Source organism: Pleurodeles waltl, unplaced genomic scaffold (assembly GCF_031143425.1).
Source record: "Pleurodeles waltl isolate 20211129_DDA unplaced genomic scaffold, aPleWal1.hap1.20221129 scaffold_37, whole genome shotgun sequence".
Lineage (NCBI taxonomy): Eukaryota > Metazoa > Chordata > Amphibia > Caudata > Salamandridae > Pleurodeles > Pleurodeles waltl.
In genome coordinates this window covers 11277307-11301849 of record NW_027150076.1, presented here as the reverse complement: position 1 = coordinate 11301849, position 24543 = coordinate 11277307, and the positions used below count along the sequence as shown (strand labels likewise).

The window sequence follows — 24543 nt, the reverse complement described above, 5'->3', positions numbered from 1 at the left end:
AGTATAGAGAGGGAAAATCCCTAAGTGTGAATACCTACTGTATGTTTGTCTTTCGTGCTTGATCTTGACGCCTTGGCGCAGTGACACTGATAATAGAACCCATAACAAGTGGCCTAACTATAAACAAGGCCGCCATCTTAAAGGAAATAAATAATTAAATGGACTAAGACAGAGCAAGCTAAGTAGGTTAAAAGTCACTGGAGGACGGGGGCACATGCTTACAAGCCTATGGCTAAGCTAACTCCTGTTATCCCGTTAAAACAAACTAGGATTCACTACAATAGCCATAAGGTGTATTGGGAAGACAACCTCCTGTATACTGAGTCAAGGGACCCTAAACCTGGAGCTGCCGGGAGATTGGTCATCCCTTTACAATATAGGGAGTTTCTTCTTACCTTTGCACATGACATTCCTTTGGCTGGGCATTTGGGCCAGAGCAAAACTTGGGACAGGCTTGTTCCCCTGTTTCACTGGCATCATATGTCAGAGGACACTAAAGAGTTTTGTTGCTCTTGTGTGACCTGCCAAGCCAGTGGCAAGACTGGCGACACACCAAAGGCCCTGTTAATTCCACTTCCTGTGGTTGGGGTGCCCTTTGAAAGGGTAGGGGTTGACATAGTTGGCCCCCTTGACCCTCCAACAGCTTCAGGCAATAGGTTTATCCTGGTGGTAGTGCACCATGCCACTAGGTATCCTGAAGCCATTCCCTTAAGGACCACTACAGCTCCTGCAGTGGCAAAGGCCCTCCTGGGAATCTTTTTCAGGGTGGGTTTTCCTAAGGAAGTGGTGTCAGACAGAGGTAGTAACTTTATGTCTGCATACCTCAAAGCAATGTGGAAGGAGTGTGGTGTAACCTACAAGTTCACTACCCCTTATGATCCACAAACAAATGGTCTGATTGAGAGGTTTAATAAAACTCTCAAAGGTATGATAATGGGACTCCCTGAAAAACTCAGAAGGGGATGGGATGTCCTGTTACCTTGCCTCCTTTTTGCTTACAGGGAGGTACCCCAAAAAGGAGTGAGCTTTAGCCCCTTTTGAACTTCTCTTTGGGCAACCTGTGAGAGGTCCCCTGCACTTGTTAAGGAGGGTTGGAACAACCTTTAAAAGCTCCTAAACAGGACATTGTGGACGATGTACTTGGCCTAAGATCAAGAATGGCTGAGTACATGAAAAAGGCCAGTATAAACCTGCAGGCCAGCCAGGAGCTGCAGAAACAATGGCATGACCAGAAGGCTGCCCTGACCCAGTACCACCCAGGACAGAAGGTGTGGGTATTGGAGCCTGTGGCCCCAAGAGTACTCTAGGACAAATGGAGTGGACCCCATCTCATTGTTGAGAAAAAGGGTGAGGTTACCTACTTGGTAGACTTGGGCACTGCCAGGAGTCCCCTTAGGGTGCTCCATGTCAACCGCCTAAAACCCTACTATGACAGGGCTGATCTCACCCTGCTGATGGCAACTGATGAGGGACAGGAAGAAGAGAGTGACCCTCTCCCTGGTCTCTTCTCCACCACTGAAGCTGATGGCTTAGTGGAGGGAGTAGTACTTCCGTTTGCCTTACTGCTGAGCAGAAGGACAACTGTGTAAATCTCTTAAGTCAGTTTTCTGAACTCTTCTCACTGATACCAGGTACCACTACTTGGTGTGAGCACACGATCAATACTGGAGACAGTTTACCTGTCAAAAGTAAGATTTATAGGCAGCCTGACCATGTCAGGGACTGCATAAAACAAGAGGTACAGAAAATGTTAGACTTAGGAGTGATTGAGCCTTCAGAAAGCCCATGGGCTAGCCCAGTGGTGCTTGTCCCAAAACCTCACAGTAAAGATGGTAAAAGAGAGATGAGGTTTTGTGTTGACTATAGAGGGCTCAACCAAGTAACCAAGACAGATGCTCACCCTATACCCAGGGAAGATGAGCTAATAGATACATTGGCTTCTGACAAGTATCTAAGCACTTTTGATTTAACTGCAGGGTATTGGAAGATTACATTATCAGAAGATGCTAAACCTAAAACTGCATTTTCAACCTTTGGAGGGCACTATAAATTCACTGTAATGCCATTTGGTCTGAAGAATGCACCTGGCACTTTTCAAAGGTTGGAAGCTTTTAGTGTAGCATATCTACAGCCGCGCTGTAAACCAGTTTAACAAACGGGCGTATTCCGAAGTACTGCGCTTCAAGGCTGAAGCACCACTGAGGCGCACACGAGAGAGACGAGAGAGAGACGAGAGAGACGAGAGACGAGAGAGGAGCTCAGGCGTACGGCGCTGGTGCCGGGTGGCTCGCGTCGCGGTTGGCTCACCGCGAGTGCAAGTGTGAGCGTGAGGTGCGCGGCGTCCGGCGTCCAGCGCACACGGTCTGGGGGCTGCTAGCCGCTGCCCCGTGTTAGCAGGAGAAAACAGCCGCGGGAAGCCGGGAAGCCGAGAAGCCGAGTGAGCACGGTCCGGGGGGCAGAAGCTGCTGGCAGGGGGGAGCAGCTTCCGCGAGCAGGCGGGTGCGACCAGGGCTGCTGCCTGTTTTTCACCAGCGCCGTCACGCTGTCACGGTGCGGACTACGGCGTGGTCTGGACACTAAGTAAGCCAGTAAGCCAGAAGGCAGTAAGCCAGAAGGAGCACCAGAGGAGTACCGGAGTCCCAGAGCACGAGAGGAGCACTAGAGGGGTACCAGAGGAGCTTGGAGCTTGGAGTTGCTGCCCTGCCCTGCCATGCCATCACATGGACTAGGTGAAGCCAAGGAGATTATTAAACTAGTCAGAGGGAGCCAGAAGGAAGGCCGTCCCCCTGTGGACCTCCTGTGACCTCCCACAGCCCCTCCTGGAAAAGACGCTGAGCAGGAGAGCAGACCGGGTGAGACCAGGACTGACCAGGAGAGACCGGGTAAGCAGACTTCGTGGGAGGGGGGGGGTCCCTGTCCACCATCCCGGCCATTGAACCCCTCTCCCTCTCCCTCTCCCTCTCCTGCTCCTGCCCTCGGCTCCGGCATCGGTACTCAACCGCGCCACGTCGTCTCACCCAGCCTTACCCAGCCACAGCCACAGCCACAGCAACAGCTCTAGCCATAGCCCTAGTTGGCCCTAGCCGGCCTTTGGCCTTGGATTTGGACTGGGACTTGCCGTTGTTGATTGGTGGTCTCTTCTAAAGACCAAGCAAGGAAGGAAGGAACCCAGTAAGGAACCAAGGAGCCAAGGGGAGGGGTGCGGTGAGTGGTGAGTGGTGAACGGTGAGCAGTGAGCAGTGAGCAGTGAACGGTAACCGGAGGATGGTTGGGACAAGAGGAAAAACAAAGAAGGCTAGGGAGGCCAATAAGGCGTTCACTCACCTAGCGGATTCCCAAAGACCAGAGCAGGAGCAGGAGCTCAAAAGTCTACAAAGTCTAGGGTTAGACCAGAACCAGGATCAGGATCAGGACCAGGACCAGGACCAGGACCAGGACCATCCAGCAATCCCAGGGGGGATTCGCAAACCTAGGTGAGGACACAGCAGACACAGCAGAGGGTGTCCAATTCGGGTCTCCCGCCAACAAAAGCGATTCCGAGCCAGGAGAAGTGTCAGGCGGGACATTAGAAGTGGTGACACTGCCTTGCTTGCCAGCCCATACTGACTCTGACGATACAGGGGGTGCCCTACCGAATGCAGGAGAAACTGTAGGCGGAAATGTGGGGGGCCTTCTAAGTCCTCTGTGCAGGGGACATAAGTATACACCGACACACCCGGGCCCGGGTGGATCTACGGGAGTAAGGAAAACTAGACCAAAAACAAACACTATCACTAACTATTACAACCAAGTGAACTCGAACTCAGAACAGCCGCAAACGCAAAGTCCCAGAGCCAGTGGCCTCTGATCACAGCCACCGGGGGAAGTGGGTGGCTACAACATGGGGGGGGGGTGAACTGGAGCTACCAGCGACCAGGCTCCAGGATACTCGCCCACTTCAGCAGCAACAGCAACCGGCTGGTTTATCGCAATTATTCTGCCCAATGAGTAATCCTCTTGGGGATGGTGAAGTGGAGTTAAATAACCCCCCAAAGTGGAGCAACTTTTCGGGAGAGCAAAGAAAAAGCAACGATTCACCTATTTCTGACCCCCAAACGGGACTATTGAACTCCGGGAATTTTTCACTAACATCCTCTCCACAATGTGCCCAAGCAGAATTCACAGCACTCCAAAATGTAATGGGTCCAGAAACAGACTGCTCACCATCTAAACAGACCCATAAAACCCCAGCGCCAAAGCTTCACTGCGGAAGACAAATTGTTAAAACTAATTTAATGCTGGGCAGACTCAACAGTAGTTCTTTCAGTCTGGAGCTGTCCTCACTCGACAACTCCGTTATTGGCAACACAGACCCTCAACTAAACAGCATAACATCAGAAGATCTAAACTTCCTGGAAGGTAGTATAATCATAGGCCACAGAGGAAAGGAAGGTAAAAATCCAGAAGGTCAGATAACCAACGAACAAAGTGGCAATGGAGACGACCTCTCACTAGACCAACCAATTCTTAGTATCATGAAAGTTATATGTGCAACACTGGGCTCAATCGCAACAACGATCATGGCCCAGTCTCAAAAATTTGATGATCAACTTGAACTGACCAAACAACTTACATCCTCAATACAGTCTATATATTACAGGATGGCCCTAGTAGAGGGCGTAATTAGGGAAAACCTGTTGCACCAAGCAGTGGCCGATAAAATGGACAAGTTGGATGGACAAGTTTGTGGACCACTGCTGGAAAAACTATTGGAAGTCCCAAAAGTAATCAAAGACATAATCGAAGACTGCAAACATAACCTTAAAAGCACACAGGGGTGCATTCACGAGTTAGGAAAAACAGAATCTAGTTTAATTGAAGGGCCAGCAGACAAAGAAAATATAGAAAGTCACTTCGGCCCAGGACGAGAGAACTACCCAGATGTAAAAAATCAAACACCTAAGAGGGAGAGAACAAATGGAAGTCCTGAATTTGGAAGCAAAGTCCCAAACACAGTAGAAAAAAGGCCACCGGGTAAAAGGCCTCAACTAACAGGCAGATGGAAAAACACATGGAAGAAAGCTAGAGGAAAAAAAAAAGCACCAGCAGGAAAGGCCTTAAATATGTTACAACAGATAGGCCTAATAGGAGAAATCAGGAACACAGGTGATGAGAGTGCCCAACATCAGTATAAAGATAAAAGCATTAAGTCGGAGAGCTTTGAGAAACCTACTGATAAAGTGTTTAACTTTATAAATAAAAATCCCGGATTATTGTGCGACAAAAGTTGCACTCACCATTCCCATATAAACCGCATACCCACTGGCCCCAGGGGACACCAAGCATCTGGGCATGACTTAGACAAAGAAAGGTGGTCCGGAAAAGACCCTGGAACAAATCATGGGATAAACGAGGTAAATGATCCTCCAGCCAACGAACAACCCAAATGGAGCCCAGGAACATCCAAACCCAGCATTTGTATCGATAAGCACCTCCCAGCTACAAAAACTGAACATTTAGTTCAGGTACACTACTCAAACATAGTAGAAGACCACTACGGAAAATACCAGCAGCCTCCGAACCCCATTAGTGAGGGGGCAGAACAAGATAATAGCAAAGGCGAAAATAGAAGGGCAGAGACCCCAGAGTATATACGAAACGGACAAAGTATAAGAACAACCATGTGCGTGGACAACACAACAGCCCCAGTTCCCGCACCCCGGACAAAGGCAAAATATTGTTCTCAGGGCAGCCCTGGAAATTATAATCTCAGCAACCAGCCTGGGTGGATCACTGATTCGCCTGCACCATCGCGCCCAGCACTGGACCTGGAAACCAATGAAATCAAAGGAAAAAGGGACAATTGGCCTCCAAAAAGGCAACCCTACGAAGAACAAAGGAACAAAGAAGTGCAACTGGGGAGGGAAAAAGGCCAGGTAAATCGAATATCTACTAGTCGGGCAGTTACCACTCAAGACAGACAAAATGAGAACACCCAACTCCAAGGTAGACTGTCGCAGGAAGGTGGCGGGCACACTGTGATCCGGTCTGAAACAACTAAAAACCCCGAAGCCACGATCTTGTTTATGCCTGAGTACTCCTCAAGAGGAAGTCACGACATCCTGAACAGCTCTAACATCTTATGCCTTGTTAACTCCCTGCCAGCCTTACAGAATGTAACAACTAAAGATCTCCTTTCAGTAAGATTCATACCAAAAAAAGAATTAGAGAACGGGGAATTAACAGAAACAGTCTGGGCCTCACCTTGGATAGCAGAACAGATCTTAAAATGTTCAAACACAATGAAGACCTGGGGAATATCCATTGCTACTCCGCAAAAAGAACTATATCCAACAATACTTCTTGAAAAAGCTACAGACCGAAACATGATGCGTAGGCAAGAGGCAAAAGGCAATTTCGGCTCGATACTTCAGGGAGCAATCAGCTCCAAACAACAACTCCCTGAACAAATAAACTTGAGTAACATGAGGTTCTGCCTGGTAGCTAATTCCCCTAGAAACAGTAGGGGTAATCCCCCACAGTTACAGAATTGCAAAGAGCAATCATTTAAAAGCTCGTAGAAAAAAATGGATAACTCGAACATAAAAAATAAAACCAGTCCCATATTAAAAATTCTAAGCTGGAACATAGCAGGTTTAAAAAACAAAATGGAAGATAAAGACTGGGTTGAATTTATTAAAAAACAAGACATCAGCTGCTTCCAAGAAACTTGGTCTACACATGCTATTGACCTAGATGGGTTCGCCACCTTCCACTCACCTGCAATTAAGCAAAAAAAAGGAAGACCCTCGGGAGGTCTGAGTATTTGGATTAGAACTTCATTACTGAGGAACTCCGTAGTAACTCACACCGTACAAAGCAAGGGAATCCAGACGCTCGCAGTCAAATACGAGGAATGGTCACTTGAAATAGTAAATGTGTACTTCCCACCTATCAGCCGGGCTCAAGTTACGCCAGGGGTGCGGCTCCTTAAAGAACATATCCTAAACAAAAGAACCATGGATCGGAGGAACCCAGTACCAGGTCACATGAACAATCGCTCTCTCCAACCCTGTAAAACCATTTTATTGATATGTGGTGACTTCAACACTAAACCTCATTCTATCCTCTGGGACGAACAAGTAGCAGAGGAAGATTATGCTTGGAATATCCCAACGCCGCTTATCCAACGTTGTAATGAGTCCAAGAAAGGAGAATTAATCTTTGAAGCATTAATAGAAGGAGGACTTCGCAAATTAAATGGGAGAACAAAGTCAGATAAAACCTTTAAATCTACCTTTCGAACTGGAAAAAGGCAAAGCATAATTGACTATATGGCAATAAACATCGAAGCCTGGCATTACGTCATCGATATGGAAATAAGGGACAGAATCGAGAGTGATCACGACCCACTGCTAATGGAGATAGTCCATCCGGACACGAGCCCAGGGAAGGCGGAGTCTCCATTCAACGGAAATAGCCTAACAATAACTATGAGACCAAACAGGAAAAACATATTAAGGTCAAATGAGGATGAACCTTATATGAGTGTTCCCAGCCAAACCTGGTTGTCATCACTTAGCACGTTCTTAAACCCATCAGATAATGACGCTATACCCCTCCTGCATAACTTTAATAATTTGCTACTGCAAACAAAAAAGGAAAAGATCAAGCATCCTCAAATCAATCCTAAAATGATGGAGGGCTGGTTCGATGAAGAGTGTTTAAAGCTAAAAAAGACCTTATCACAAGCACTGAAGAACCGGCACTTGAATGATTCCAACGAGCAACATTTTCATGGATGTAGGCAACAGTACAAAAAATTATTAAGATACAAAAGGAAGATATTTCCACATAAACTTTGGAAAACTTTACTGCAAGCAATAACGGCAGGGAACTCCAAAAAGTTCTGGGAGATAGTCAGGTGGGGATGCGAAGGCCCCCCGAAAAACCTAGAACTGAATATTAACCCTCAACTTTGGGTAAAGCACTTTACTGCCTTGTATCAGGAAGTGGCCAAGACAGAACCAGGGATGACCATTAACTCAAACATCCTCACTCAAGGGCTGGGAGGCAGAAATCAAAGATCAAGTATTTCCTCTTCAAAAGACCCACGCAGCATCTTCAAATTGTCTTTTTAGATCGGTAAACGGAACCCAGAATGTACTAGTCTCTAACGAATTTTCCAGCACAAATTCCACGCAAGTAGCCCACGCCATTCCACGTGCAATGAAGTTAATACCGGAATTCAGTGAAAAAGAGATTAAACAAGTTATCCTCCTTCAAAAGCCGCATAAGGCTGCAGGCCCAGATGGCATCCCTTCAGATGCTTACCGTAACCAGCTAACGTTATGGTTACCTGCTCTAGCCCGTCTATTCAACAGTGTTTGGCATTACGAGGTAATCCCTCCTTCTTGGAAGGAATCAATAATCGTTCCAATTCACAAAAAAGGGCCTCGGGACATGGTGAGCAATTATAGACCTATCTCACTGCTTGATAGTGTTGGAAAGATTTTTGCCAAATTGATTCAGTCGCGTCTAGACCAATGGCTAGAGGACGGAGATTTAATATCAACACACCAAGCTGGTTTTAGGAGAGGCCAAAGTACAACAGACCAACTTTTTAAGCTAAACATGATCTGTGCTAAATACGCCACCCTTAAAAACAGTCCATTATACCTGGTCTTTGTGGATCTCCAAACAGCCTTCGACAGCGTAAATCGCCAAACATTATGGCAGCTATTGTCGGACATGGGCATACAGGGAAAAATCTTAAGGCTGCTAATTCTATTGCATACAGGAAACACTGCCAGGGTCAGATATTCTACGAGAAATGATTATACGGCCAAAATTCCAATTGAGCGAGGTGTAAAACAAGGCTGCGTTTTGGCCCCAACCTTATTCAATTGTTATATAAATAAAGTAAGTCAAGTTTTGAAGGAATTAAATCTGGACGTGCCAAAACTAGCCAATGAAAGTATACCTATCTTGCTCTTTGCTGATGACGCCGTATTACTGGCAAGAACAGAGATAGCAATGCATGGTCTACTTAGGGGCTTCGAATCTTTCTGTACCTCAAGGAGCATGGTAATCAATGAGGGGAAAACAAAGTTTATGATTCTCAACCAAAAACAGACGTTGCAATCGACTTTTAGGGTAAATAATAAGCCTTTGGCCCGAGTGGCCTCCTATGATTACCTGGGCTGCAGATTAGATGAAAAACAGACATGGAAACCACAAATCTACAAAAGCAGAATTTCCTTGGCCCAACAAGCCGGAGCAGTACTCAGATTTGCAAAGGCTACAGGCAATCACTCCGTGAGCTCCGCGCTGCTTGCATACAAAACAAAAGCAAGAGCCGCAGCACTTTACAGCGCAGAGATCTGGGGATTCAGAAAGATTCCATCAATACAAGTAACCGAGAACAAATTTTTACGCCAATTACTTTGTCTAGGTAATGCTACACCAATGAACGCAATAAGAATTGATCTACAGATGAGAAAGGTTGAGGACTACATCGCTCTGGCTCCAGTAAGATACTGGATCCGTATTTGGACAAAAGAGGCTCTCAAACCATTCAGAGACGTACTTAAGGATATCATGAAGCTGCAAAACCATCGGAAACTGCCCTGGTTCAAACATATTTCAACTATCCTGGCTGCTATCGGCCAGGATGACTTTTGGCTCCATCCTAAAAAAATCGGAAGGCCTAGTCTTGCTGTCATAAAAAAGGCATATTGGGAGCGAAAGACAGAGATTATGTGCGAGTCATTTATCCGGAGGGAAAAAGGGCTCTCTACTTTAAATTCCGTATGGGCACACTACCAGTGACAGTGGTGGTCAACAGATGGCAATCCGCTCCTCCGGGTAGTTTAGAATGTTGTCCATGTCTTCATGGTGGTCCGGAAACACTTTCCCATTTCCTTTTACTATGTCACTTTACGCTCAGACTCCGTAAATTGTACCTTCGTCCACTTTTCAGAACTTTCGGAGTTAGGAAGTGCAAGGAGGCGGAAGCGCTATGTATGCGTTCAGATGAGAAATACATTGTGACAAAGGTCTCAACTTATATCTTGGAAGCATGGAAATTACGTCTATCAATGCACCTACAGTTGGCACAGGCACAATAGCCTATGTTATCCCGTACCTATTTAGCTTGGGAAATCGGTGCAGGGTAATGTAAACTGGGTTAGGCCTCGGTCTTTTATTAAATGGCTGGAAGGCAATACAAGGCCCCAAATGACTCGTCCCATAATAAGACATTTTAAATATTAGATTCATAATGTTTTTCTAGAATAAGTTAAGTTTTTATGTAAATTATGGTCAAATCAGGTTTTACGATAATGCATGGTAAATTGAATACATTTTGGCACATGTTAAATCAAAAATTCAAGCATAGTTCCTTTTATTGAGATGTTTTTATTTTAATGTGATTTTTATTGAGTTCGAGGGATTGATATCTATTGTGTGATTATTGTTAAGGCCGGATAGGCTAATAATTAAATAAATAAATGGTAAATGGTGTAGCATATCTAGATGATATAGCTGTCTTTAGCTACACCTGGGATGATCACCTGGTCCACCTGTGGAAAGTTTTAGAGGCCCTGCAAAAGGCAGGCCTCACTATCGAGGCTTCAAAATGCCAGATAGGGCAGGGGAAAGTGGTTTATCTGGGCCACCTGGTAGGTGGGGAACAGGTTGTACAACTAGAGGGGAAGATCCAAACCATTATGGAATGGACTCCCTCTACAACTCAGACCCAAGGGAAAGCCTTCCTAGGCCTCACAGGGTACTATAGGAGGTTTATTGGGAATTATGGCTCCATTGCAGCCCCTCTTAATGATCTCACTAGTAAAAAAATGCCTAAAAAGGTATTGTGGACAGCTTGCTGTCAAAAAGCTTTTGATGAGCTCAAACAAGCCATGTGCTCTGAACTTGTCCTAAAAAGCCCTTGCTACTCCAAAAAGTTCATAGTTAAGACTGATGCTTCTGAATTGGGGGTTGGGGCAGGGCTATCACAGCTTAATACTGAGGGCCAGGATCAACCTGTTGCTTTTATCAGCAGGAGATTGACCCCTAGAGAAAAGCGTTGGTCTGCCATAGAGAGGGAGGCTTTTGCTGTGGTCTGAGCACTGAAAACGTTGAGACCATGGCTGTTTGGTACTCACTTTATAATTCAGACAGACCACAGACCTCTACTTTGGCTAAAACAAATGAAAGGTGAAAACCCTAAATTGTTGAGGTTGTCCATCTCCCTACAGGGAATGGACTGTACAGTGTAACATAGACCTGGGAGTACCCACGCCAGTGCAGATGGATTCTCCAGATATTTCCGCTTAGACAATGAAGACTCATCTGGGCAAGGTTGCCTTATTGTCCCTACTTTGGGGAGGGGCTGTTGTGTAGGAAAGTACCATATTGCCTGGCATGTTACCCCCACTTTTACTTGTGTGTCAGTTTGTTTTTGCCTGTCTCACTGGGATCCTGCTAGCTAGGACCCCAGTGCTCATAGTTGTGGCCTGAATGTGTGTTCCCTGTGTGGTGCCTAACTGTGTCACTGAGGCTCTGCTAACCAGAACCTCAGTGCTTATGCTCTCTGTGCTTTAAAATTGTCACTGCAGGCTAGTGACCATTTTCACCAATTCTAATTGGCACACTGGAACACTCTTATAATCCCCTAGTATATGGTACTTAGGTACCCAGGGTACTGGGGTTCCAGGAGATCCCTATGGACTGCAGCATTTCTTTTGCCACCCATAGGGAGCTCGGACAATTCTTATACAGGACTGCCACTGCAGCCTGAGTGAAATAACACACACGTTATTTCACAGCCATTTTACACTGCACTTAAGTAACTTATAAGTCACCTATATGACTAGCCCTCACTTAGTGAAGGTTAGGTGCAAAGTTACTAAGTGTGAGGGCAACCTGGCACTAGCCAAGGTGCCCCCACATAGTTCAGGGCAATTTCCCCAGACTTTGTGAGTGCGGGGACACCATTACACGCGTGTACTACATATAGGTCAGTACCTATATGTAGCTTCACAATGGTAACTCTGAATATGGCCATGTAACATGTACTGTAGCTTCACAATGGTAACTCTGAATATGGCCATGTAACATGTCCAAGATCATGGAATTGTCCCCCCATACCAAATCTGGTATTGGGGTGCCAATCCCATGCATCCCCGGAGCTCCAGCATGGACCCTGGGTCCTGCGAAACCAACTCTCTGGGGTTTTCACTGCAGCTACCGCTGCTGCCAACCCACAGACAGGCTTCTGCCCTCCTGGGGTCTGGGCAACCCAGTCCCAGGAAGGCAGAACAAAGAATTTCCTCTGAGGGAGGGTGTTACACCCTCTCCCTTTGGAAATAGGTGTGAAGGGCTGGGGAGGAGTAGCCTCTGGAAATGCTTTGAAGGGCACAGATGGTGCCCTTCTTGGATAAGCCAGTCTACACCGGTTCAGGGATCCACCAGCCCCTAGTCTGGCGTGAAACTGGACAAAGGAAAAGGAAGTGACCACTCCTCTGTCCAGCACCTCCCCAGGGGTGGTGCCCAGAACTCCTCCAGTGTGTCCCAGACCTCTGCCATCTTGAATGCAGAGATGTGAGGGCACAGTGGAGACCTCTGAGTGACCAGTGCCAGCAGGTGACGTCAGTGACCCCTCCTGATAGATGTTTACCTCTCTTGGTAGCCAATCCTCCTCTGAGGGCTATTTAGGGTCTCTCCTGTGGGCTTCTCTTCAGATAACGACCTGCAAGAATTCATCAGAGTTCCTCTGCATCTCCCTCTTTGACTTCTGACAAGGATCGACCGCTGACTGCTCCAGGACCCCTACAAAACTGCAACAAACCATTATCCAATCTAAAGGCCTCATCCTGCCGGCTTTCTCAACTGTTTCCTGGTGCTGCATGCTCTGGGGGATGTCTGCCTTCACCCTGCACTGTAAGCCAAGAAGAAATCTCCTGTGGGTTGACGGAGTCTTCCCCCTGCTAACGCAGGCACCAAACTTCTGCTTCACCGGTCCTCTGGGTCTCATCTTGACGAGCGTGGTTCCTGGAACACAGGAGCTGGATCCAAGTGACCCCGACAGTCCAGTGGTCCTTCTGTCCAAATTTGGTGGAGGTAAGTCCTTGCCTCCCCACGCTAGACAGTAATCCTGTGTACTGCGTGAACTGCAGCTGCTAGGGCTTCTGTGCACTCTTGCAAGGATTCCTTCGTGCACAGCACAGCCCAGGTCCCCATCACTCCATCCTGCATTGCCCAACTCGCTGAGTTGATCTTCGGCTTCGTGGGACCCTCCTTTGTAGTACTGAGACAACCGCCATGCTCAGATTTCTTGAACGCCTGTTCAAATGCTTCTGCGTGGGCTCTCTGTGTTGCTGAGAGCCCCCTCTGTATCCTCATCCAAGTGGCGACCTCCTGGTACTTCCTGTGCCCAGGCAGCACCCATTATCTTCAACCGTGACTCTTGCAGCTAGCAAGGCTTTTTTGCAGTCTTTTTGCGTGGAAACAACTCTGCATCCTCCAGCACACTGAGGGACATCTTCTGACCAAAGGAGACATCTTCTGACCAAAGGAGATGTTTCTGGCACCTTTCGTTGTTGAAGAATCTTCAGCTTCTTCCACCCACCCAGAGGCAGCCCTTTTGCACCTTCATCCGGGGTTTAGTGGGCTCCTGCCCCCCCAGATACTTTTGTGACTCTTGGACTTGGTCCCCTTCCTTTACAGGTCCTCAGGTCCAGGAATCCGTCTTCATTTTTTGCAGGCAGTTGTTGCCTTTGCAGAATCCCCTATCTCCACTTTACTGTCTTTCTGGGGTAGTAGGGTAACTTTACTCCTACTTTTCAGAGTCTTGGGGTGGGGTATCTTGGACACCCTTAGTGTTTACTTACACTCCCAGCGACCCTCTACACACTACACTAGGCCTGGGGTCCCTAAGTGGTTCCCATTCCACTTTCTTAGTATATGGTTTGTGTTGCCCATAGGCCTATTGTGTCCTATTGTATTCTACAGTGTTTGCACTACTTTTCTAACTGTTTACTTACCTGATTTTGGTTTGTGTGTATATTTTGTGTATTTTACTTACCTACTAAGGGAGTGCATATCCTCTAAGATACTTTTGGCATATTGTCACTAAAATAAAGTACCTGTATTTTGAGTAACTCTGAGTATTGTGTTTCTTATGACATAGTGCTATATGATTTAAGTGGTACAGTAGGAGCTTTGCATGTCTCCTAGTTCAGCCTAAGCTGCTCTGCTATAGCTATCTCTATCAGCCTAAGCTGTTAGAACACTACAAATCTACTAATAAAGGATAACTGGACCTGGCACAAGGTGTACGTACAACTTGGTAACCACTATAAGCCAGGCCAGCCTCCTACAACATGCACATGGAAAGGTCTGTTCATGTAAAATAAAAGTGCACATTTCTTTCAGTAAATGTGAAATGATGTCAGTGGAGGCTGTCTAGGGCCTACGCATGCCAACTTAAGCACATCTGAATTAAGCATTAAATTCTAATTATTCAAAAAACTCCACCATCTGCATGCATAATGTTAAGGCAATGGCATTATAATTAAACCCCTCATTCTCTCTTACAAAAAAGCCCTGGAAGGAGCTACAGCTTGAAATGCAACAGGATCCCCACACTGTCTACTTTAGGAAGAAGTAAAGAATCTCTTGTCAGGGCCAGAACTAGGCCATGTAAGCTGCACTAGCTTTAGAGAGAATATTATATAGTAAATAGACCTCAGATCACAATAATGCTCCAATCTTCCAGGTTTGAAGAAACCAGAAATGCTTGAATCAACCACAGGAGTTCTTTGGAAAGTGGCAAATATAACTTAACAAATAGCCAGGTAAGACAGGAGTTGCTGATCCTGATCCAATGTGAAGAGCAATGCATTGTGAAGAAGAGTGTTAATGGAGTTACCTTCGCTATTTACTTCCTGAAGAGCTACCTTTGTTATATACTCCCTGAAAAGTTACCTTTGTCATATAATTTCTAAAAGAGAAGGAACAGCAGCTGTTAGGGAACAGGACTCATGCGATGTTTAGTGAAGGGTTTGCTAATGCACTGCTCTGTCTCTGTATAACTAGCTCACAGGTGGGTTCCATTGTGTTTCTAGCACACGTGTGTCAATGTGCACTTTGCCTTGTAGCATGCAGTTCTTTCACAATGTGTTTGCCTCCATTTAATTGGTGCACATGCACCTTGCATTTGAAAGTATTACTCAATAAAGCATGTTTTGAGTTATTAATTAGTTTGTACATGACTCAAAAGAGAACATAAATCAATTAAAAAACCAGTGTTGATGAATTACAGTAACAAGTCCTTATGCACAAATCTGTGAAGAGCTTCTTGGTTAATGAAGTGCGTCTCTCTTTCCAGGACCTGTTATTGCTAAAGCTGTAACTAGTATCTGGGTACTATGCAGGCACCAGTTCTTTACTATGTTACACTGTGGACACTGATAAATCACCTCCATTTCAGAAGTAAATAAGATGTGACGTGATCAACACAACACTTAGTTAAATATCTGTGTATGGTGAAATATCCCTGGTAAGTTTCAAAGATGTCAAAGAAGAGATGTTTTTGACAACCAGTTAAATATTGTGTATTCACATTCCATTATGGGTCCTTTTAGTGATTTTAAATCTCTTTACATCCAACAGGAAACAAACCTTGGAGGCACAGAATAATTATGAATAATGAAGATAGCACTGTAAACCTGCAAAACATGGGCAGAAATGGGCAGAAATTAGGAGCTTCAGTATACAAGAAAACATCAGTGCAGTCAGGGACAGGCAAACCTGAACATAGAGTGAGGGATCCATGAAGACGCAGTCAAGGCCAATTCAGTGACTGTAAGAGTCTCCGCTGTGGGCCTCCACGCCACAAGACTAAGAAATGAAATTAGGTCAACAACACTGACGAACCACCTCCTTTTTAAACAAGTGTCCATCACCAGCTTTGATCTTGGGATCGGTATGATGTGGTTACAGAAGTGCTCTGCTCCCTAAAATGATAACAAACCATCTTTCAGGGGTTTAAGTGTATTGCACAATCTTTCGGGCCAAACCACAGCAACGAGAGGAAAGCACAACAGAGTGGAGCCAGACAACTGAAGTGTAAGGAAAGAGGGGTTCTGTAATCCAAAATACAAAGTGCTGTTCCAGTTTGCACCAAACAGAAGGGGATGTATCTTTACCTGCCGTTGTGTAAAACCATTATCCGATCTAAAGGCACAATCGACAATTGACTTTAATTGTTAAATCAGAAACGAAGCGTCCCAAATACCACACTCACACAGGGAATGTGAGAGTAACAAGTACTTAATCAACCATGTTGGCTGGTCAGGAAGCCCAGACATGGGATGTAAACAAATATATACCCAATCCGGAGACACAAACCAAGAAAGAAGTATCGGACACACGCAGCGAGAGCTTTAGTTTGTCATAATTACCAAAGCACCATCGGCAAACGCACACAGGTGAAAAACCATTCACATGCACTGAATGTGCAAAGAGCTTTAGTCGACTATCATCTCTACAATTTCATCTGCGAACACACACTGGGGAAAAACCATACCACTGCAATAAATGTGAAAGGAGTTTCAGTCATCCGTCAACACTAATGAATCATCAGCGAACACACAGGGGAAAAACGTTGAAATGTAGCGAATGTGTCAAGAGCTATAGTTCTTTACCAAGCCTAAAACAACATCAGCGAATGCACACAGGGGAAAAACCTTACCATTGCAGTGAATGTGGAAGTAGCTTTAGTAAATCTTCAGCACTGCGGAATCATCAGCGAACGCACACAGGGGAAAAACCTTACCATTGCAGTGAATGTTGGAAGAGCTTCAGTTTATTATCAAACCTAAAGCAGCATAAGCGAACACACACTGGGGAAAAACCATACCATTGCAGTGAATGTGAAAGTAGTTTTAGTGACTCTTCGACATTAAGGACTCATCAGCGAACACATACAGGGGAAAAACTTTTCAAGTGCAGTGAATGTGTGAAGAGCTTTAGCCAGTTATCACACCTACAGAGTCATCAGCGAACACACACAGGGGAAAAACCATACCACTGCAATACATGTGAAAGTAGTTTTAGTCAACGGTCATCATTAAGGTTTCATCAGCGAACGCACACAGGTGAAAAGCCTTTCAGCTGCAGTGAATGTGTGAAGAGCTTCAGCCAGTTATCACACCTACAGTCATCAGCGAACAAACACAGGGGAAAAACCGTACCACTGCAATACATGTGAAAGTAGTTTTAGTCGCCGGTCGACATTAAGGATTCATCAGCGAACACACACAGGGGAAAAGCCTTTCAGCTGCAGTGAATGTGTGAAGAGCTTTAGCCGGTTATCACATCTCCAAGTACATCAGCGAACACACACAGGAGAAAAGCCATATGATTGCAGCGAATGTGGAAGTAGTTTTAGTGACTCTTCGACATTAAGGAATCATCAGCAAACACACACAGGGGAAAAGCTGTTCAAATGTAGTGAATGTGTGAAGAGCTTTAGCCGGTTATCATACCTCAAAGCCCATCAGCGAACACACACTGAGGAAAAACATTCAAATGCAGTAAAAGTATAAAGAACTTTTTTAAGTTATTGGAACTCCAAAGACATCAGCAAACACACACAGGGAAGAAACCATACTGTTTCAATTATTGTATAAGTAGCTTTAGTGAGTCTTCAAGTGAAGGAGTCCTCAGCGAACACACAGAGGGGAAAAGCCAATAAAGTGTAGTGGATGTGTGAAGAGCTCTTGCCAACTGGCAATACTGCAGTGCCACAAGCAAAAACATACCTAATTTAACACACTCAGGAATAATCTTACCGATGCAGCAAATTTGTAAAGAACATCAGAATATTAACAATATTACTGACCTAGCTGTGGACGTAGATAGAAGCAAAATGCAGTAGTTATTGTGAGAACAATGAATTACAGGAAATGATAGAATTACAATTATGTAGGACATTAAAATATGAAATGATAAAAAGTAAATGTTAGAAGACTCGACAAGCAGGAAAGAAGAAAAACACAGATATTTGTAGAATTACAAAAGTATCTATGCCCTACGATTGCACATTTCTCTACACATAGCAAAAAACATGCTCTGTCAAGAAACACTTTTGGAGACAAGCACACTGAGGACTAGTTTATTCTGTTGGATTTGTAGAGCACATGGCTACCCGAAGGCTTTCCAGTGCTTAGAAAAACCAACATAACCCACATTGTTTCTGCATCCAGATCAGGAGAACGGCTAGTTCATGAACAGCCAGGTTTTCAGAGATTTTCCAAAAGTGGGTTCTGTATGCATTTGGCACAGTCTGCTCGGCAAGGAGTTCCATAACTTGGGGGCCAGATGCACAAATGAGCGTAAAAGAAAAGAAACCTTTGTTCCTGTTTGTGAAAAAGAGTTACAAAGAAAAACATCCAAGTACAACTGATCACTCTAACTGTAAAAGCAACATTATGAACAGTGCTTGTGCTAACAAGTGTATTTTCAGCGAACTTGAGGACTTAGGGCCAGATGTATCAAGGGTTTTTACCCATTCTGTATCTATGGGAAAAAGTGTTTGTAGATATGGCCCTTAGTGATAAAACACATAAAGTCAACACACCCAACCCCATACTCGTTGACTCTTGTCTTCATGTCACTCCCCCCGCTCCTGCTGCCCAGCACCTCAAGGCTGCTGACTAACTCTCAGCCCCCAAGGCCGGCGGTTCAGTCCCCACAGTCCACCCACTCCACGGCTTCTGGTATTTGGCACCAATAAGCGTTCTGCTTTTGTTATTACAGTTTAGTAATTGGTAAATTTAGCTTCTGTAGTCTATTTCTGTTTCTCTTGACATTATTGTTTAGTGATGTGATTTTCCCTCTTTTCTTTGTTTAGTGGTTTGATTTTCCAGTCATTTTCTGTTTAGTAGTTTGACTTTTGTTCTGTTTGTTATGCTCATGCCCACTGCCGTCCTGCCTCCCTCTCAGCCCCTCCCACCTCACAGGACTACTAATGGAGGCCGCTGCGCAATAGCGCAGTGGGCACACTCAGCAGACTTACCACTGGCATGTCAAAGGTGCTCCACAGACAAGCCTTTCTGCACCCCTCTGTGCCTGGACCACACCTAGTGCCAGGAACCCCGTCCCTTCGCACTTTCACAGAAACTCCTCCACAGAGCTCCATGCCCTGAACCCTAGATGTATCTTTCACCTGCACTCACTGCTGCTACTCCTCCACCCCAGGACAAACCATCATCACAGCCAGGCCACCCCCACCGACTGGAACCCCCCTGGAACAATTAACATGCCTCCTTCTCAGCGCCATATCTCTCTGTAGGCGTGCATGCTGAACTTGGGGAAACCATCTCCAACCTCGCCCCTATATAACCGTCATTACAGAGTTCTGGCTTACCCCCAACATCAGCCCCTGACATCTCCACGGGAACACCCACCGGATATCAACTGAAATACCTAACCCACACCAACAGATGGGGGGCAACATTGCAATCATACACAAAGAATCAATTAACTGCACCACCACAAATAGCAACACCACACATGAATTTCCAGATCTGCATGGGCGAAAATACCACCATCAAAGGCACCCTCACGTACAGGCCACCTGGACCCAAAGCTGGCCTCGGCGATGCCATCACAGAATTCATCTCCCCACTCATCATTGAATCCGATCACTACATCTTCTTGGGAGACCTCAACTTTCACCTGGACGACTCCTCCGACCCCAACTCTGCCGATCTCCTAGAAAGACTAGACACCATCAGCCTCAAGCAGCTGGTTTCAGACTCCATTCACAAAGCCGGACACATGCTGGAACCCATTTTCACATCCAGCAACAGAATAAGATACAGCCACACCTCAGATTTCACCTGGTTTGACGACTTCATAGTTCACTTCACCTTCTCTGGTCCCCCCACACCACCTCAACCATACCAGTGCCCCCTTTCGCAGCTGGACCAAGATTACCCAGCAACACTGGACCAACACCGACAGCACAACACAACCAAATGTCACCAATGGACTTGATCAGGCAGTACAGAATTTCAACAGCTGGATCACACATACCGCGAACAAAGTTGCTGCAACAAAACCACCCAAACCCCACCGACCCATCAAACATGCTAGCTGGTACACCCCAGAACTCAGGGCAGCCAAACACAGGGGCAAACACCTGGAAAGAAGATGGCGCACAAGTAAGGACCTCACCGACTGAGATGCCTTCACAACTGCCATAAACAACTACCACCGCCTAATCAAAACCATTAAAAAGGAGGCCCTAACCCGCCACCTCGAAACAGTCCTAACCAAACTAAGGCACTCTTCTCCATCATCAGAGAGTTTATGTGCCCGTTGGCCACTGAAAAATCCATCCCCTTCTCGCAAGAACCCGTTATCGCCCTAGTCAACCAATTCCACAGCTACATTCACACCGTCTATAAAAACTTCGATCCCCAACCCTCTGACCTCCTCCTCATTCCAATGACCACCACCGCCACCCACCCCCTCACCACCTGGAAGCAACCCACCACACAAACACAACTTCTCTCATGAACCCCATCCACTCCGAAGCACCAACCGACCCCTGCCCCCCACCGACTTTTCAACCTCAGAAGGGGCAAGATCAGCCACCAACTCGCCAAAATCCTTAATGCCTTTTCTAGCTACAGTCACCTTCCCTGAAGCCTGGAAACACACCAAGATCAGACCCCTCTTCAAGAAACCCTCTGCAGACCCCAGCAAGCTCTACAACTACCGCCCAATACCTCTGCTCCCTTTTCCTGCCAAAACCCTGGAAAAGGTCATCAACTCACAGAGCACCTGGACAGAAACAGCATACTGGACCCATCCCAATCAGGCTCCAGAGCCAACCACAGCACCAAGACAGCCCTTGTCACCACAACAGATGACATTCGCAGATGATTTGACAGAGGAGAATCAGCCCTTCTGATCCTGCTGGTACTTTCCGCAGCCTACAACACCCTCTCACACCACAGACTCATCGACCGATTACGCAGGATAGGAAGCACAGGTGATGTACTCAGATTGATGGCGTCCTTCCTCACAGGGCGCACCCAGAGAATCTTCCTCCCCCACTTCACCTCTCAAACCAAGCCCACCATCTGCGGTGTACTGCAAGGCTCATCCCTCAGCTCAGCCCTCTTCAGTATCTACATGGCACCTCTTGCAGACATAGTTAGATCACACAACATCAATATCAACTCATACACCGATGACGCTCAGCTTGTCCTCTCGCTTTCAACAGGCCCCACCAGAGCAAAAAACAACTTCCACAACTGCATTAAGAATTTATCTACCTGGATGAGGGTCAACTGCTTGAATCTCAACACGGACAACACAAGTTCTGATCTTCGGCAGACACTAGTCCCTCTGGACGGCTCTTGGTGACCATGGGAACTCGGACCCACCCCCACTCTTAATGACCACCCAGGCAACCTAAGCATCGTCCTCAACAGTGAGCTGTCCATGAGAAGTCCGGTCAACACCATCTCCTCAGCCTGCTCGCACACACTACATGCTCTGCAAAGTCTAAAGGCTCCTCGTCTGCACCAGAAAGACAGTGACCCAGGCCCTCATCACTATCTGACCAGACTACGGCAATTCACTCTAGGCAGGCACCACCACCAAACTCATGCGAAGATTCCACATGATCCAGAACGAGCCACTAGGTTGATCCTCAACCTACCCAAGAGAACTCACATCACCCAGCACCTGAGGGACCTCCACTAGCTCCTGATCCTGGAAAGATGTAACTTCAAACTCTTAACCCACGCCTACAAGGCCCTCCACTGCCTACACTTCCATCAACCTCGCAGGAACCTTCACTCCGCACACCACACCATTGCCTCAATCCCACGCATTCAACGATGCTGCTTGGGAGGACTCTCCTTCTCTCACCTTGCTGCCAAAGCCTGGAAGGCACTCCCTCACCACCATCACTAACCAACTTCAGAAAGGGACTCAAGACCTGGCTTTTCGAATATCATTGGCAGCAAGCACCTGGATACCCACTCGGGTGATAAGCAGCGTTCTACAAATAACTCTTGATTGATTGACTGTTTGACTCAAACCAATTTAGGAAGCACACACTGGACAGTATTCACAGCTGATTGTGTTGTTTGGGTGGTTCATGCATGCATTTTGCACCTTTTAAATCTGGTGCAGTGATTTTGGCCTTGTTGGGCCACTTAAATGTATTTAAAAACATAACGCTAATGTGGTGCAAGGAGGCGCTAGGCCCTCCCAAATCTAGGCCTGTATATTTCTCATGAGCAAACAGTGAACGCCTATGATCCAGTTGAAAGCCTCAGACCACAAATGATATTGACTGCAGCATTGTGAATCATTTGAAAGCCACCTATGTTTTGCTGAACCACCAGATACAGAGTGTTCTCATAGCCCAGCCTTGATCAGAGGAAGTTCACCAATACAATATGGTGTATTATTAAATATAGACCCTCAGAATATTGTGATACAAGAATATTGAGGGCAGGATATTGAGGGACAAAATATCAAAATGTACGAATCATAATCGGAAGGATAGATTTACTATTCCTAACTCCACATCTACGTACCTTGAAGATATGTGGAGGATGAGCACGTACATATGGAACTAGGTATAGAAAATCTAGACTTACCTGTCAGTATTTTGGGTTCTCTCTATCATGAATCAGCTTCACCACCACGCAGCTGTCGTGCGTCCATTTCAGAGCTTTGCTTGGGCACACATATTTTAGCTTCGGCCTGCGATCTGTGTCTTTTGCCTAGCTACATGCTTCATTTCATTTATTAATTTTAATTCATTTTAGCATAACTGGCTTTTAGCTGGGATGTTTTATTTTTCTAATCAACTACTTTTCTATGAAAGTGTTGCTATCATTTCCCTTGCATGATATTTGATGTGTACCTCTGCCCAAGGCTGTACATGATGACCATGGTATTGCCTCCACAGTACGCAGCCAATCTTGACACTTAGGCACATGATCACATCAGGCCTGATTCTCAGAACACAACACGTTTTGTTATTAAAAAGTTATAAAAATATCGTGCAGGCCAAAGAAGGTTAGAGAGGTCATTCCAGCCAGAGGAGCCATCCTTTGCTGTGTGCCACTTCATTGCATTTTTTCTGACCTCAGTCCTGTCTCTGCAGCCAGCCGAGGAGGCGACAGGCAGGCCCCTGCTTCTCAGGTATGGGGGTGGGTTCCTTCCGCGGACTAGTACAGGCAGAGAAGGGCTACCACTGCTGTCACTAGAAGAGTAGGTAGGTAGTCGTAGGGGTTTGTAGAATATGCTTTTTCCATTACGCTGGGATTGTTTATCTGCTTTTCTCTTATGGTAACCATTTTTATTGTGCTATGTCTAATCATCCTGATAACAGCAGCTCATATATTTTATCATAGATTGCAGTCTTTTCAATAAACACTCTGAAAACTGTCCTGCATCTCTTTGTCTGCCTGTGCTTGTGTGAGACTGAAGGGCTGGGTGTGGGGCAGCAAAGTCAGTGATTATGTTGGGTTGTACAATTTCATCCTGAGAGAGCACACGCTCAGTATTTGCTTTACAGAGTTGCAACAGCACCTAGTTGAAAGTAAGCTGACTGATCTTGCTGAGGAGGCAGACCTCTAAGCTAGCTCCAGTGTCCAAAAAGGTATCTGGGGGACACCCAGGAGAAAGTGGGGGGAGAAAAACTTAAAAATAAGGAGTTCTGTAAAGGCCCCCAAAATAATTTCAAAGGGAATTGTGATAACCAGCCCCATACTGATTCTAAAAAGAAAGGGTTCTTTGATCATACGACAGGGAGATTTGTACCCCAATGTGCAGAGTGCTCCAAGTATAGTCACTCTAAGGGCAGTTCCAAATGTCCAAAGAGGGCACAGCCCCCTACTGGTCAGCAGACACCTGGGTTGACCAGTGTAGTGCTAGGGGAGCAGATAGTCCCAGATAGTTTTGGGGAACAAACAGAGGTAACCCTAGTGTCCCTGGAGGATGCAGATATGGTGGCAAAAGCCCACATGCCTGCCAATACTTCCAAGTATAGGCAATGGGTCACCATTAAATGGCAACAGGTAGAGGCTCTGCATGACACAGGAGCCAGCATGACAACTGTCAAGTGTCAGCTGGTGTCAGTAAAGCAGTGCCTACCGAACATTCCACCAAGTCTTAGTCACTGCCAATTGTGATAGCCATCTGTAGGAAAGTACCATCTTGCCTGCCATGTTACCCCCATTTTTCACTGTATATATGTTGTTTTAGTTGTATGTGTCACTGGGACCCTAGTAACCCAGGGCCCCAGTGCTCATAAGTGTGCCTGAATGTGTTACCTGTGTAGTGACTAACTGTCTCACTGAGGCTCTGCTAACCAGAACCTCAGTGGTTATGCTCTCTCATTTCTTTCCAAATTGTCACTGACAGGCTAGTGACCATTTTTACCAATTTACATTGGCTTACTGGAACACCCTTATAATTCCCTAGTATATGGTACTGAGGTACCCAGGGTATTGG

General features: G+C 46.0%; 1 protein-coding gene across 1 annotated transcript in view; it reads left to right on the top strand.

The window, feature by feature from the left end:
- Positions 1-23475, top strand: part of LOC138276097 (zinc finger protein 79-like) — an 80975-nt gene extending 57500 nt beyond the window's left edge. Inside the window, exons 2-3 of the mRNA XM_069219153.1 lie at positions 15374-15544; positions 15658-23475. Of these exons, the coding sequence (XP_069075254.1) occupies positions 16619-17257 (639 nt within the window). The 5' untranslated portion in view covers positions 15374-15544; positions 15658-16618 and the 3' untranslated portion in view covers positions 17258-23475. The remainder of the gene's footprint in view (positions 1-15373; positions 15545-15657) is intronic.
- Positions 23476-24543: the final 1068 nt, after the last annotated feature.